The sequence below is a fragment of the Orbicella faveolata genome, unplaced genomic scaffold, assembly GCF_042242905.1.
Source record: "Orbicella faveolata isolate gen_17 unplaced genomic scaffold, um_ofav_v1 contig_47, whole genome shotgun sequence".
NCBI lineage: Eukaryota > Metazoa > Cnidaria > Anthozoa > Scleractinia > Merulinidae > Orbicella > Orbicella faveolata.
The window spans coordinates 17,156,889-17,174,344 of NW_028301577.1; the positions used below are offsets into that span (position 1 = coordinate 17,156,889).

General features: G+C 37.4%; 1 protein-coding gene across 1 annotated transcript; it reads left to right on the plus strand.

The window, feature by feature from the left end:
• The first annotated feature begins 3,416 nt into the window (after positions 1–3,416).
• Positions 3,417–15,574, plus strand: LOC110064728 (uncharacterized). Its single transcript, XM_020771822.2, has 14 exons — positions 3,417–4,110; positions 5,126–5,366; positions 5,630–6,278; positions 7,235–7,318; positions 7,913–8,055; positions 8,801–8,951; positions 10,924–11,070; positions 11,530–11,662; positions 12,246–12,386; positions 12,742–12,875; positions 13,322–13,429; positions 13,920–13,979; positions 14,439–14,529; positions 14,622–15,574. Exons 1-13 carry the CDS (start codon positions 3,651–3,653, stop codon positions 14,526–14,528), a joined length of 2,541 nt encoding a protein of 846 aa, XP_020627481.2. The 5' UTR covers positions 3,417–3,650; the 3' UTR covers position 14,529; positions 14,622–15,574.
• The last annotated feature ends 1,882 nt before the right edge of the window (positions 15,575–17,456 follow it).

Sequence of the window (17,456 nt, forward strand, 5' to 3'; positions counted from 1 at the left end):
TTAGGTGTGATGCGGTGATTTCTCTTCAAGGGGTAGCGAATGGTCCTTCAAAAGCTCCGGGTCTTGTAAAATTTTAGTCGAATTTCATGGGTCTCGCAGTCTCAATTTTTCTACAAAGCTGTCTCGGAGTCTCCATTTTTTGCAAGGCTAAGGGTCTCGAAGTCCCAATTTGTTCTTTTTTCTGTTTTTATAAATGACTTCTTCTCACTTGATATGGAATTTGGTATCTGGACAACTTGCCCCCTGGACAATTTGCCCCAGACAACTTGCCCCCGATCCTCAGACAACTGGCCCCCTATATGAAACACCTATGTTACATTGGGCAAATATACTTTTGAGCTCGTAAGGTAATAATTTCTTGAAAGAAGAAGAGCATATAAGCATAAAAATATATTTGTCCAAAGTAACATAGCTGTTTTCATATTGGGGGCCAGTTGTCTGGAGATCGGGGGTGAGTTGTCTGAAGATTGGGGGCGAGTTGTCTGAAGATCGGGGGCGAGTTGTCTGAAGATCGGGGGCGAGTTGTCTGAAGATCGGGGGCGAGTTGTCCAGGGGGCGAGTTGTCTGACATTCTGGAATTTCAATGAAGTAACTTACAAATTTTCTGAGAAAAAGTTAATCCTAACCTCTTCCAATTGTCTCAATTCCACAAAAAGGTACAAAACCTACCACAACGTCTGTTTTGGCACTAGAAAAACAGTTGTTTTTCTCTAGGATATCATAACATAGTGTGTTATAATCAGATTTCCAGTTCCAGTCAGTTCCAAGAAGCTGGCTTAAGGCTGTACAAGCTCATTCTAGCTCAACTAAATCTGGGACTCAAATTTTAAGACTCTGAACATCTCGCATTCACTCAAAACACTTTGAAGTATCGGTCTCACAATCTAAAAAGTCAAAATGTCTCGGGCTCGCAAAGAAAAACGCTTGTCTCGCTATCTTGTAAAGTCTCGCATTTACTATATGCCACCCCTTCTGATCCTGATCCAGATCACCCCAAAGGAATGCACCTTAAGTAGCCAGGGTGGTGTAGGTCTGCTAAGAAAAGGTATGGCAGGTCATCTTCAAGTTGTGAAACTTTGAGAATTTAGGGGCTGTTGACAAAATCTCAGATTACAAGTTTATCATTATCTGTGTTTTAACTGTAAACGAGTTTGAGCAAAATATTGTGATTTATCAGTTGCAAGGAGATCAATTATTTGCTGAAGGCTGAGGCAAATAATTGATATGCGAGACACTGACAAATGGGCTTTTAGCCAGGATTTGAAAAGTGGGCATCCAAAATGTTTCCAAGGGCCTGCTCAAATGAGCAATAATTTATAAGGCAACATATGAAAAATAAAACAATGTTCTCTAAAAAGTGGCCATCCACAGGATGCCTGCACACCCATCTGGCTAAAACCCTGCTGACAAAATTAATGATCTTTTGTTTTATCATTTAATCATCAAGTTTGTTTTCATATTCACTCTCTGACAGCTCAGGGAAGCGATCTGTCATATGAAAGGTCCCTGAGTATACTGTAATGGCAAAAAGTACAAAGCATGGTCAATTTGACAAAAAATATGGGAACTATCATTCTTTTGGCAGTAAATCTAATTTTCTGGTGGTTTTATGGCTTAAGTTTCTGAAAGAACTCGCTTTCGCATAAAAACATTTTTCTTCCTACCATGCTTTGTTTAACATCAGGCATGAGTATACCTAGTCATTTCCCAATTAAATTGCATGCTGGTAGCTAGCTAGCCATGTTTTTCCATTCCATGATCATGGTATTTTTTCTAAATATTTTCAGTAGTGTAATAACACTAAGTATGGCCCTTGTGCCTGGTAAAAAAGATATACGTGTAAACCTGGTTGCTTGCTTTCTGTAAAGGGGCACTTTACCCTTAGTATTGGAATTTTAACAGAAACAGACTGAATTTGCATCCTAAAAGTATCACTGTCAAAATTTTACCAAACTGTCTATATCATCATGCAGCATGTGTAGAATACTCCACCAAGTTGCCGGTATTCATAATGTGAAGAATATTATCATTCAAATATGCGTGGATACAATTTCTGAAGTGCAGTGATACGTACGTTTAAGTTGACACTCACTCGGCTCTTGCTAGTGTCTCTTTAATGGAACTGTCAATCATAATTTTTACGGAAAATTATCACAGAGAATTTAAAATGTTCTGCAGTAAAACCAAGACACTGCTAAGATCTAGATGCAGCCATGATTTTAATTCTTTTTGAGGTATATAATTTCTGAAACAATTTAATTATTTGTATGGTTCAAAGTTTGATTTACACAGTAAAAACTCAGATAATTTCTGGCTTATGTTTTGAATCCAGCAGCCACTTTGCACCAAGAGAATTGCAGGGTAACTGATGTTTTTGTTTTGATAAATAAAGGTGAATCTTATCAGATAGGTTACAGTCAGACTATATCTTTTTCTTTGCATGAGTGTTTCCCAATCTGGGATTTAACATACTTCACTTTCATATACCTTTAATTGAAAAAAGGTTGGTTTACCCTTCACACAGTTTCATAACTGAACCATATTATGTATAAATCATCAAAAAAAGGAAATCTTTTTGTCATTTTCATGTAGTGCCTAATAAATGAAATGATACAGCCATAAAGTGCGTCTGTTTGAAATATTTTCATTAATGGGCCTTTAAAATAACTAAATGATGGATTTCCCTATTTTTTCATGGTGAAATCCCTACCCTTTTATATACCTGAAGTCTGAAAAAGGTACCCCTTTCAGGCAGGGCCTCCCCATATAGGCCAGGAAGTGCCCCCCCCCCCACCTGGGCAATGGTCACATCATTCTGGGGGGAGCTCTGCAAAAGAACAATGATTTGCAAAAGAGCAAATGGTGGTGGTGGAAGAAAGATAATTTCACAGGAGAAAATACTTTCCTTCTGAGAAAACTATTTTACTGGGAAAAGTATTTTGGGGTATCTGCAAACTTATTAGAGTAGTAAATTATATTTCTGCATAAATAAAGTAATTCATGACTGAAGCCAAAATAAATTATCTTACTTTTGTTAATAATTATTGAATTTTATGTTTTTTTTGGCTGGAAAGGTTATATTTTACATTCTGGAACATAAAATCTTTTAATCAGGACAAATTGAACATTTTTGTAGTGCCATTACTTATCTTAAATGATTCTGGCTTTTATGATTACAAATTTGAATTTCCGAGCTATGTCTGCTCTCGGAAAACAGAGTAAATTTTATCCGGAAAGCATTGTTGGACACTCTTTTCATTTCTTGCTGTAACATTGGACAATTTCAGGATATCGGGAACGAGAGGTAGGCAAGTGAGGCAGCGAGCTGGGGCTATATCCTTAGTCGTGCCAAGAGAGGAGACACGATCCTTAGCCGCTCAGAAAAACAAATGACGTAATGTCTACATTTAGTGCTGTTTGTAAATATTATGGGATAGCTAACGTGGACGAACATCTTTTCGAAGGTGTGCAGTTTCCATTAGACGAGTTTTATACGATAAAAGAAGCCACGTTTTTCACTGTTTCATTATTTTGACCCGGGAAATCCTTGGGTAATTGAACAAAGAACTTCAGAAGGTAAGAAAGCGCGAACATTTTCGGTTACCCAAAGCGTTTTGACTTCCAAAGAGGCCTCACCCCCGACAAGGATCATGGCTCCCAACCGCCAGACGCAAACGATGGAAGTCGTTCAGCCAACTTCGGACTCAGTGCAGTTTAAAGAAATTCCCATCGAAGTAGGAAAAACATCAAGGATAACGAGGTGTAGTTCTATCAGCTACAGCGAGGAAGAGAGCCTCGTGCTTGACAGCAGGTCCGAATATTTTCGGTCTCTTGCCTCGTTGAAGAAGACGTGCTTTATCAGCAGCAATGTCGCAGACACTCTAAACTCGAAATTGTGGCCTGGCGTTAGTTCTGGCCTGGACGAAGATGACAGGCAAGAGAAAGTGAAACAGAGGGTCGCATTGGAGCCCGAGGAGAGGAAAGAAGCGGTGGAGAATGACGATAAGTCCAGTGGTTTTTGTTGGCAACAAACGCGCGAAACAGCCGACGAAAAGGAGTTTGAGTACACATGGAAATCGACAACAAATGAAGCGAAACATACAAAGACAGGTCAGTGGCTTGTTAACTTAGCTAGTGGTTAGTTAAAGTGACGAAAATGTTTTTGACTTTTTATTCCGGCCTAAAAATGCAGTCTTGTTTACATAAACCGAACTTCGGCGTGGGTGTGACGTAGTTCTTTTGCCTGTGCTCAGATCAGAAGACAGAATAGATTCTGTATTAATTCATGATAAGAGTTCTAGTATTAATATATTCACTCTGAATGTATCGAATCTGCGCTGGTACTTCTATTATAGCTTAAAATCTTTTTTACTAAACGGCCATATATTGTGAAAATTGTGTTTGTATTGAAGAAAAGAGTGGTTTCTTTGCATTCCTTCGGCCCACGTTGTACATGTACAAGAATCTTTGGGGTGGATAATGGTAGAGTGGAATATAGAATGAAATTCTAAACAGAAATAAGTGCACTTTTAATTCTCGTAATGAATTTTCTGCTAAAGAATTGTTTCGTCTCATGGTACAGTTGTATCTGCTTTTCGCTGCAGTAGTCACATGACTGGATATGGACAGAGGAATTCAAATATTTTCCTGTTTCGTTTTATACTCTTGGCAGTCACGTGATCTAGTTAACAGGAAGTCTGGTTTTATTAGCAAGTACAATTATGATGCACACAAGGTCCAAGTCTGATGGACTGTAACTTGTATTTCCTGTGTTTTATGTTTGAATAATATACAAAGAATAAACTCCCATAACTTTGATAACCAAGATGAAAACCAGAAAAACAGGACCAATCATCAGAAATTTGGTGCAAAGATCTTTCTTTTCATTCACCATTCCCTGAAACAAATTGAATTGGGTAAAACATTTTGCCCTTGTTCAATAAAATGAATTATTGTTCTTATTCTTTTTCACTGGTAGAAGAACTGAGCACTAGGAAGGTTTCTATTTTGTCATATAGGTTTTGAAGACTGGATGGCAGCTTTTTAACTCTTCATTTAATTTATGAAAATGACATTAAAAGTAATTTATTTACTTGTTATTTTTATATTCTAACTGTTTTTGCAGAAACTTACGAAGAAGACACCAGTTCTGATCTTTTGATGATTCCATATTCTGTACAAGAGAGTGCGACACTTCCAGAGAATGTTTCACAATTAGAACCAATGACGGCATCTGCCAGCTTTGAAGTTGAGGAAGTGTTCCCTACAAAAGATGAGATGTCACCAAGTGATGATTGCGCTGAAGTTAAAATTGAAAAAGTGAAGCTTGAAGAAAAAGAAATCCAGAGCAAAAGTTTGTTCAGAAGGTTTGTTTTTTTTTCCTTTTAGTTTCCTTCATGATATGAATTCAAGTGGTTGAAATTTGTAGTTTGATGTTTGACTGATATGAAATTGGTACATTAAGGTGAAAAATTAAATTTTCATTTTTGCTTTTTGTCAATACAGTTATCCACTTTTATGTCTGTAAAATGTGTCAGAACATACTACATTTCTACATGTGATTCATAGCAGGTCAAATTGGACTTACCAGTTTAATCTAATTTTAACTATTTTCTTCTTGAATTTTCAGACATGCTGTCAGAAGGGTGAAGAGAAGTGTTTGGTGTATTGTTGGCCCTGATCCCCCTCCTGTACGATGTAAACGAACAAGGAAATCATGCAAAACAGTCAAGGCAAGAAAATGCAGACACCTAAAGAACCATGCAGTTAAACAGTCTTCTGTATATGACAAGACTGAAGAATCAATCACTATTTTAAACACAAAACCATCTGCTTCCAAAAGAAAGAGAGCTAACTCTCCTGTTGGCAGTGAACCAAGAGATTCTGGTGTTCACAGTGAAAACAGCAGTAGTGGAAGTAGCGGTGGGCATAGTGGTAGCTCAGGAAGCAGCAGTGGTAATTTTGCAGGTGGAAATGGCAGCACAGGAGGTTTTGGTGGCAAAGGAAATTCAGGTGGAGATGATGATGATAAGAAGAAGGATTTTCCTCAGTGGCATCTACCTGCTCAACAATACAACACAGCAAAAAAGACAGAAAAAAAGAAAAGAGCAAAACAAGATGACAAAGAAAAAGGTTATGCAGAAGGAGAAAAGATGGAGTTGGATTATGTTCCTGATGCAAACTTAACTGGCTTCCCAATGTTCTTGCCTAGTAAAGTTGATAATGCAGAACAGTGTCACAGTCCTGGTGAAGGGGAGCCTACAACCATAAGTGGGAAGGTAGCTTACCAATAATTCATTTTTTAGGGCAAAACATGGTGTACAGTACTGCTCAAAAGTAAGTTACCCCCCCTCGCCTTGTCCCTCTCGAGAATTGCATCTCCAGTGAACCAGTGAAGCAGATATTTTGGAATAAATTACAACCTACATGTATAGGCTTTTAAGAAACTGATGAATTTTTCACAATGTACAAGATTCTCATCTCGTGAGAGGGTGGTAACTTACTCTTCAGCAGTACTGTAGATAGGTCTGTATTAAACTTTATAGCTTTTGGAAATTGTGGTTTCCCATTCAGTGATCTACTATGTATTTCAACTGAAATAATGAAATGTCAAATGGCTGTATTGCTGTAAACTTAAGTTAGTTCCAGTTCCATAACTGAAGTACTATATTTTCTTGTTATGGTCTAAATCACTTCATCAAGTTGTGACTAGAACCATTGAACTGTGACTAGAATTCCCCAGTGTATTTATCTCATAAAGTGGTAGTGGTAATTGCCAGAAGATTTGATTTAACCCTTAAAGGAAATCAGTCTGGGTATGGAAAAAGCTCTCTTGCATCCCTTTGAGGTACCATTTTGTAAGAGACACCCAGATAAGACCTCTACTGAGGTTAATAACAATAAAGATAGTCAAATTGTTCAGGAAAATTTAAACATTTCAGGTCAGATCTTACACAGCCTAATAACTGTTTTCATTTCATTCTGTGCAACCATTGGAGATACCTTGTTGGGACTGTAAAAATGTTGTATTTAATCCTGAAGACCTAAATCTTAATTTCCACCCTACGAAAGACAAAGAGCATCCCTGCGCCTTATGATAGCCTCCCCCTTAATTGAATAAAATACCTTGCTGTCTTATAGTTTTCTAACTAAGTAAGTGAAGCTGATTATCAAATGTTGAGTCAGTTTCTGTTACTTTCCCTAATAAATTTTTTTTTCCGTTTCTGCTTTGCAGAGTGACTTGAATTTCTTCCCTTCAGACCTGCAACATGCATGTTATTGTTCCCGTCCTGTTTGTCATAACATGAAGTGCAAGCATGTAAGTTTTATTTTTATATGATTATGTTTGTGTCTTCAGAGCAACAGGCTGTCACTTAAAGAAAATTCTAGACTTTAGTGAATGAATTATAAGTTGCTAGTTATTGTGCTGATCAGTGTAGAAGTCACTAAAGATAGATTGCTTCTCTGTGAAGTAACAATCACAAATTACTTGCTGAGGGTGAAGTGGAACTCCATCTCGCAGAATGTTCACCTAGATTCATTGAACATGGGGCAAATAATTGTTTTTAATTAGTATAATTTCCAGAGGTGAATGTCCAGATGCCAAGCAAAAACCTGAAATAAGTAAAAAAAATTGGAAAACAACACACTCAAAAGCTTGCATGCATACATTACTGTACTTGATCAAAATGTATAACAGAAACTCTGTCAGTGAAACAGCACAATCACCAGGTACCAAGCACTTGAAAGTATTGTTTGGTATTCATAGCTCTTATCTAAAGGGAAGTAAATGCAACTGCTGGTGATGTCATAATGTTACTATTTCTGATAGTATAGGTAAGAACGTAAACTTTTTTGTATCATAATTGGATTTTCCAACTTTCATGATCTTCATGCCTACATTGGTTCATAGGTGAAGGCAGAGGTCGATCACATGAAGGTTCATAAAGCTTGGAAGCTGTGTGGACGCTGTGTAAATACACGAAACATTGTGAAACAACATGCAAAGTTTTGTCGTAGGCCTGGTTGTCGAGTTCCAGACTGTGAGAGCTTAAGGTAACTGTACTAGCTCATTAAGTAGCAGTTTCAATAAGTTGGACAAGACAATTGACATAGTTTACTAGATCCCAAGAGTGTTCAACATCAAACTTCTCATTAGATTATGAAATTTTGTGTTACAGTGTAACTGCCTACTACATAGTAGGAAAGACGATCAAACTTGAAGAATCACAAGAATCAATTTTCTCTATTTTTCTATTGTTTTAGGAAAACCCTTGTAAACACCAATACATCAACTAGTTTATTTGATTAGTGCTTAAAAAGTCATGCTTAGCATGGAATATGTCCTTTCAAATCTCTATTTCAGCTTGACATCAATTAGCATTTAATTTCATGTAAGTTGCATATAGAGACAAACTTAAGACTCAATCTGTAGCCATCAATGAAGTAATTGGAATGCTTAGTAATGCATTGTGGGACAATTTTCAGGCTTAGCACACATTTTTTTCAAGTTTATGCAAGTCTGGGGGTCTAATCAAGCAAAACAAATTGTGATCCGTGTGATTTATGAATTTTAAAATTTTTTTAAAGCAAAAACTTGATCTGTATGCAGGATCTCCATGACAAAAAGCTTAGTCATTTAGGTGCTTGGACACAGTGTCCAGCCATGCTGTCAAAAATTCTAGCACGGTTTTGCAGCACACTTAAAAAGAATGCAGTTAAGAGAAAACAAACATTTTTAGTTAAATCTTGACCACGTCCAGTTGTCACAGTCTATTTATGAAAATGTTTCTATTCATAGGAACAGTACTAATGTTGATATTGAAGTTGGACAACCTGTCCCGCTGTGGACCAGGAATGTGCCACCACAGCAGTATTTTTGGACACCACCCAGGTCTCTCTATTGTTCACCACTGAATATTCCTCGTATTGATGGCTGCGTTATATTTCGGGTAAGATTTTAAAAAGTTGTAGTTCCATGTAGTGATCACAGGGTTCAGTATCATTGCCAGTCTGGTATCCAGAGACAAACAGAGCCGAATTGTGTTGAGATGTTAAGGGATCAAAAGTCTAGTTGCTACTGCTGCAAAAGAAAAAACAAAACAAAGCAAAACAAACAAACAAAAAAACTTCACCTTGTTTAGCCAAAGGTGGTGAAAATGTTTGAGTAAACTCATGTTGTAGATGTACTGTAAGATGTGAAATTATTGTGTTAATTGAAACCAATAACACCAGGGAGAGACAGTTGTTTCTGGTAGCCCAGGGCTAGTGGGTTTTTCAGTCAGGCTTGTGGATTGTGTCCTTTGTTTGCCTGATGGGCAAGTAAGGTATTTTGGGGAAATTGCTTGAGAAAATTGAAATTACAGAAGTACTGTAAGAGATGGTATCATTGTTTTTATTTACTTCTAAATTATATGCTAGTGAGAGTATTTTGGGGAAAGTTGGTGGGGGGTGGGAAGGGGGAGGCTGGCAGTTCGGAGGACTGTTGGGCTAGTGTATCATAGGCTGCAGTTGTACCTTGTTGGAAGCGAAGCGTAAAACTCAGTCCTTTGAACCCCAAATAAACGTAAATTGTCGCAATTCCAGTGACTAGAGGTTGATTCTGCCTTTTAACCCATTGACTCCCTGTGATGAGCGTTGTCCTTTGTTCCACTTCTGACGTCAACACCTTTGACTAAAATTGGTATCACTTATACTCAAGTTCTGCAAGAGGAAAAGATCATTCCAGTGATACCCAGGTCAGAGTGATTGGCTCAGTGGAGCCTGAAATATGCACATCAGTGCTACAACAACAACAACAACAACAAAAACCTTTATTAACGTGTCTGGGATATTTAGCATTGCTGCTAATTGGGGACACACACAAAAAAAGAAATTGTGAATGTAAAAATGAATAAGTATATATTAAAAAGGTAATAAGTAAATATTAAAATATTAATATGTAAATATGAAAGTCAGGTCAGGATAAACATAAGGGACAGTTTTCACAATTATCCCCAAGCAAAGATGCTATGTCTCTTCTTCTTATAGTTGATATGAAGGAATGTAAGGTATCACTGTTCTTTTCATCTCTTGAAAGTCTTGACCACAAGTATGGACCCATGTATCTTATAGAGTGTTTCCCATATCTTACAGTCTGAAATCTTGGTATCTTAAAATCATTCTCATTCCAAAGTTGGTATGTCATTCTATTTTCTTCAAACATATTCTGTAGGTAGATTGGTATCAGTTTATGTTTGCCTTTGTACATTAGTATTGCCAAATCTTGTAACCTTAGGTTGTATAGAGTTGTTAGTCCAGCTTTCTTAAGTAGTTCATTATATGTAGCAGATTTGTCCTTGAAAACAATGTGAAGAACACACTCAGAAATTTGAGTTAAAAACTCAAAGCAAAATTCCCTGGGACTACGCTTAGTTATTCCATGATAAAATTGCCTGTCTCTGTGATGCTCTCTGAGAAATTTTTGAACTGAAAGCAAGCCCAGTAGAAGGTCAATCGCTGCAGCAAAAAGACAGGAGAAGGAGAAAAAGGAAAGTTGAAAAAAAAACTAAAAACAATGAAAAGCCTAAAGATGTAGTTCACTTTCTCGTCCAAAATTTTAATTTCTGCACATACCCGAGCAAAAATCTCCTAAAACAAGATACTAGTGGAAATAAAAGGCATGCCGTCATGTTGGAAAAGCCTTTTTGAGTAGATTGGAGCTAGCCTGGCTCATGTCCAGGCGAAAAATCTCCAAAATGTCCAAAAAAATGTGTTTTTGCTAAAAGGCTCTGGGAGTCAATGGGTTAAAGGGATGTATACTTCTGTGACCATAATTACATCAATTTCTTGGTTGGCTACTATTCTTATGCAGGGCCAGGAATGATGTCTCGGTGCCCTTTTACCTCAGTACCTTCTACATTTAAATTTTGTTTTTCCTTGTAGAACTCAACACTGCTGCCTGAGTTCTACTTTTCAGAACACATTGATTACAATGTGATGAGAAAGAACAAACTTGGTACTGGTTCCAATGGAAATATTTATTCCATTTGCATGCAGTCAGACCTTAACCAAAAATTGGCCATGAAGGAGGTGAGTGTCTTTCAAGAAGCTAGAAGGTGAATTTGCAAGAAGGTTACAACAGTCAGTATTTGTTGTTCAGAAGCAGTGAATGACAGTAATACACTGTACTCGTAGTTGGTTTTCATATAGTAGAGTAGGTCAAAAAAGAATGAAAAATGATGAGTCTCAATGGATGAGAGTTCAACAAGAGTTTCCTTCAAGTTTCCAAAAGTATTATTATAACTAGTAGAACGAGTTCTGCATATGTATTGATCAATGAGAGTTCCTTGTCAAATCAGAAAAACATCTTGTTGAATAAAATTCAATTTTTGTACGAAAACTCTATAACACAATGGTTTTTGCAACAGCTAGTTATGCCTCTACAGTAACTGTCAGGTATAGAATATGGTGTCTAGCATTACCACGAATGAATAATATTTGAAGACTTAAAAGAATAAAATTTATGTTGACATCTTTAAATTTTTTCAGACAAATTACCCCATTCCCAAGGAGGAAATAGAAGTTTACAGGGCACTTGGAGAACATAAGCACATAGTAAATCACTATGGAGCAACGTTCAAAGGCAGTGAGGGACATGCTAACATATTCATGGAAAAGTGTGGTAAGTTATTCAAAAAGATTTATGATTTATATCTTTTGTTTTGGTTTAAAATATTGTTCAAGTTAACTGTAAGTGTCTATACGGGCAACAGCGTTTTTTAGTTTTCATATTTCTATGCATGTGTCAAGAGGTTTTGTATGGAAAAAAGTTGGATTCCACCGCTTTTTTGCCCTAAAATCAAGCTTTAAAGTTCCTGCTTTGGCCACACCCAAAGAAGTTAACTGTGAGTCAGTGCAAAAAAGAGTTTCGGTTCCTGAGTGGGTCTTGATGTCATGTCAGGAAGGACCCAGTCCTGCTAGTTCATGCCGCTATTGTTTCAGTAATGGTGAGGAATTTTTTTTTGACATAAATATGCATGTTGAAGTTGTCAAACAAAATAAAAACACTAAGCTTCAAGAGGCTCCTGAAGTGATATCACTGGTCAGCAATCTTTCATTATGTGGTAAGCCTCATTGAGCTTGACAGAAGCAGGAACTTTAAAGCAATGCCCTTCCTCAGTCTATGAATGCCATTAGCTTGATCAGAAACCATCCTGCCTTTAAGAACACATGACTCAAAGTCTAAATATTTTTATTTCCTGCAGACCAATCACTTTATCATTGCATGGAGCAAATGCAACGTCGGCTATCATTGAACGAAGCCATGTTCTACTGGCTACAAATACTTGATGCAGTGGATTACTTACACAACTTGCCAGTTCCTGTGATTCACAAGGATATCAAGGGTAAGGGAAAATGTTTTGATGTAGAATCCCACTTGCAGTGTACAAGCCATAGTCTGACACAACTCCACAAGAACATTTGAAAGGAAGTTTCACAAGAAAGAATTTGGCAATTAATTATTTTATGAACATTCCATGGTTAACAGAAGTGATGATGTACTGTATCATGGAAGGCCAAATACTTTTTGCTTATTGGGTTGTGGTTATACAATATATAGTGTTACATGATGTATTCATTTCATCTAGTCAATATGTTTAAAGATTAAGGATTAAACAGTGATATATAATAATATAATAATAGGTTGTTAAATAGTCAGGCTGCAGTTGTAATAATCATTTTTTGTAACTTTGCTTGCAGCCAAGAATGTGTTGCTCACATCAGAAGGTGCAAGAGCCAAACTTGCTGACTTTGACTCGGCCAAGAGACTCCTACACGAGTTGACAGAGGCAGGCCTCAAACCACTTGGTACCAGAGGATTTGCTTCCCCTGAGGTAAGAACTGGTATCTCTGTAGAAAAGTGTACAGAGCATAGGGTGTTTTTTAGCCTTGATTTCATTTGCACTCTTTTCTGTGGTATTCCTAAAAAAAGGCAATTAGAGGTTTTCAGAAATTTTGAGCACAGGCATGTCATTTTCCCATGCAAGTCTGTTTAGTAAGAATGAAAATATATGAAAAGAACTTTTTTCCCACAAACTTCATCATTGCACTGGCTGCCACTCTGTGTAGTGATGCTGGTAGGTATTTCCCTGAGAGTTTGTAGCTAGCCTGTCTTTACGATAATATTATGTGTTTAAGCAACTCTGCCCTTCTGAGACAGTTCCAAAAAATTGGAACATAAAGAAACGTTTTCAAAAATCAGTAAAACAAGAGAGCTTTAAAAAGTTATATACATTATATTACAAAGTTGCAGAAGGTAATGTTGGTTGGGTTGTTTTAGGTTTTGGATAGGAAGCCTCATGGAAGGCCAGCTGATGTGTACAACTTAGCTTGCTTTTTGCTTGAACTAACTGTTGGTGTTCCAACTGAAGATACATTGCGGGCAAAGGTTTGTGTGATGAACTTTGTGATTAATCGACAGTGACTTCTATTAATCTCGGCATTCTTTGCCTCCGATTTCAGGTGTACAGTGGAATAATACAGATCATTTATGATGTTAAGATGTCTTGCTCTTTCTTGATGATTATTCAGATGTTGTAATGTGATAGTTCTTCCCTTTACAAAGGGCAATTGCCAATCTAGTTCATTAAATGATTGAATGAGGATGGGCCTTTTAAGGGTTTGTCTTGATATGCAATATTGCATGGGAAAGATGTGGCTTATTGAGTAGGGTTATTCAGTTTAACTTTCAAGATTTTAATTAAAGAATGAACAAAATACATACATTTTGAATGTGATATGTTTTGACTTCCTGAATGTTATACGAGATACTCTCTGTTTTTGCACATTTGATATTTTTGTTACCTTGAAACATGTTAATACAAAGTTTTGGCATCTAATTAGTATTGGGTAATAATTATTTATGATGTATGTTGCAGATTGACTGTTTAAAGGAACTAAATCCTGATTTGGCCAAGATGGTACAGCAATGTGTTAAGGTAAGATTGAATAAATGAATTTTTTTCAGAATGTCAAATTTTGTGGTTAGTGTTTTTTCCCATGAGACTAGCTAATGGTTAGGATAATCTTTGGTTGTTGTTAAATGGTACAGGTAAATAGTTTCATATACAGTGCCCCCCCCCCCCCCCCCCCCCACCAACCCGCCTTATTGCCACCCCATTAATACAGCCACTGACCTTGTTATTATGGTCACTTTATTTATTCTGGTCCAAACAAAAGCTCAGTCACTCATTTTCTTATTTAAAGAACCCCTTTAATATGCCACCCTGTTAATACGGCCATTGGTGACCAGATTAACAGGGTAACTGTAGCTGCATAGGAAAATAAACACTTAAATGCTGAAGAAATAAAAATCTGTTAAAGGCATAGAAACAGGATTGGAAGTATGGGAGAACAGATAATGTAACAATGTTTGCTTTTTGTCTTGGGTCAAATAGCACAACCCAGAGGAGCGGCCTAGTGCTCGCGGATTGTTAGAGTGGCCAGTTATCCAGAGGTTCAAAGCAGGGCAACCTGTTTTAGAATAAGGTATTCATGCCTACTTTTTCGTCCTCGTTGTTTGATTTCTTGAATTAGCTATGGTCACACATTTGATAGTAGTGTTCCTTTTATTTTAACAGGTCGTGAATTAAAGATGACTATTGTTGGTAACAACACACGCACTTGAGTTGGCTGTGCCACAAATCACTTAGAATTTTTTTTTACATAATATAATTAAATGTAGATTGATAAATTGTAGAAAAGGTAGAATACACAAAATATGTGTATTATTATTATTTATAGAGTAGGTTATGAACTAGTGTACAGTTGCTAACTTAAAATTGTGGTTTATCCTGTAGACATAAATCAGATATGTTTGTGAAACACTTAGTTTTTGTAGTATTTGTCTCCGTTTTGTTCAAAATATTAATGTGATTTTCAATTTTTCAGTCATAAAGCTAAGCTAGACTGCATTCAACACTGAGAAATAGAAGCTTATAGTAGGATTGCCTAGTGTATAAAGTACTTTGACTTGCTGAGAACTTTATGAGAAAAGTGCATAGCTGAGTGGGTGTAACTCATTCATAACTTTGAATAGAAATGCTGTCAATTAAAGTAGTGTCTCCAAGAGATGTTATCCAATAAATCATGTAAGGGATTGTCTTGAGGTTGAATGATTTCATGCAGCTTTCGTTGATTTTATACTAGTGTCTAATTCTCTTCAAAGTATGATTTTTTCTAAACGGTAACACGGCTTTGTTCTCTAAGGGTCACTTAGACGAGTGTTAAGTCATCGCGAACGTTAAGTGACGGTATGGCGGTGGCCAAGTAGGTAAGAAGGCGAGACGAGAAAAGTTTTTCTTCTCGTGAGTGCCACGCCCATGTGTCGTCCCATTCCCCTTAGGCTAAAGCGTCTCGCCTCATACATAATCCCTGCTGAATTTGACAGAAAACAGACTGCCAGCAGTCTACTAGTAGATAATTAAGACAGGAAAGTGCTTGAGGTAGAAATTAATAGAAATTGTAGACCAGTCATTTGTTGTAAACTTAGGTGTGAATTTTTTGAATATTAAATGATGCTTTTGTGAGTGTATTAGTGACTCTTGGGTCATTCTCTACAAAGAGTATTGTAAACGTTTGGATATCAACTTCTCCCGACCCTTAAATGAGGTCAAATAAGCCCACCCCCTAACTCTTAGACACAAAGATTCTTCCACTAGAAAGCTGCCCCAAATATAAGCCCATGGGCCTAGATTTTCCACCACAACTTCTAGGGTTTGTATTTTTTTTCTTCGTTTCCTCAGAAACGAAACGATGAACTATTTACATGGTGAAGGTAGTCTCTAATCGGGCTGTAAGGCCAGGTTCCACTTCAGTTATTCAAGTTAAAAGCACACCTGTGAAAATTCTGTGTTACTGAGGGGTAATGTAATTGTATAAATTGAAGGGCCGTACGCTTGATCGCCTCACGTCGAATTTAGGCCGGGTTTTTTCCCTGATTTGCCTGAGTGTTTGGGAAAGTGACTGAAAGTTGTATTCGAAATACCCGGACCTTGACATTTTTCACTTGTTTGCACATTGTTGGAAGGAAATCTACCTGGTTAAGATAGTTCACTCTGAAGCAACGATCATAGCTCGTGCACGACGACCTGACTGACGTCGTGAGATCCAGTAGAGATGAACAGTGGAAAATAAGGACAAACAGTATGAAAACATGACTGATCATCGCAGTTATATACACAATTTAAGCAGTTGTGAAATTAAAGGCTGAAGAAAATTCAGGCCTGAACGGGAGTCGAACCCAAGAGGCCAACCCATGACCTGTCTGCGATACCGATGCATTGCTCTACCAACTGAAGTGTGGTTCAAATATATGGTCTTTCAGATATTCACTAGTGGGAACAGTAGAAACGGAGAGACAGTAGAAACAGAGAACCAGAGGTATGGTACGAACACACGGGCGTTACTGACAGCATGCAATAAGAACAGTAGGAACGGAAGGAATAAAGGAACAGTGGGAACGGTAGGAACAGTATCAACGATAAGTACAGTAGGTAGGAACAGTGGGAAAGTAGGAACAATAAGAGCAGAGGAATAGAAGAACAGGACAGTAGCACACTAGGGACGGTAGGAAAAGTTAGAAGAGGAACGTTAGGAACAGAGAAACAGCAGGAACAGCAGGAACAGCAGGAACATCCGGAACGGTAGGAACAGAGGAACATTAAGAATGCCACAAGTCGACCTTTGCTTAGTCATTGGCTAAACCAACAGGCCGGTGAAGTATACAAGTATTACATTGGAAAGGACTTTAAGAAAGTCTACAAGAACAGCAGGAACTGAGGAACAATAGGAACAGTAGGAACTGTAGGAATAGAGAAATAATAAGAACATACAAACAATCTCCTATGCTTGTAGTTGTTATCATCTATCCTGGGGTGTCCAATCGATACCAATCAAGACCTATCAATATATCAATTAATCGACTGATATTGATAATCGATGGCCAATCGATGAAGAGGATTTGTGACAATAACAGGACTGACAACAATTAGTTTTTTGCAATAACAGCATCGTATAAATTATAAATTCATGTCTGTCCCCATATTGAAAATGAAAATTAGTCAATGAGCACGCGAGAATTTCTGCAGTTACAAGTTGAGGTTTATGAAAATGTAGAGAAATCTGTCATGAGGTATAACGTGAACGGGACCTGAATAAATAACACTTAGTTTTTAGTCGACATCTCTTCTGGTAATGCTTGATGTTCTCCCATAGTATTGCTCATTGACTTCATTCCAAGGGTTTAGAAAAGGGATGCAGTGTTCTTAAGTAGATATAAGAAAGGGGTACTTTTTCCATAAAAAGGTATACAAAAGCGGTACCTTTTCTGTCAAAATGGAATACAAAATTTAAGGGTAAGGGGTTGGACTTCAGGGCGGAGCCTCCCCATATAAAACTTTGTAGAGTACCCCGGG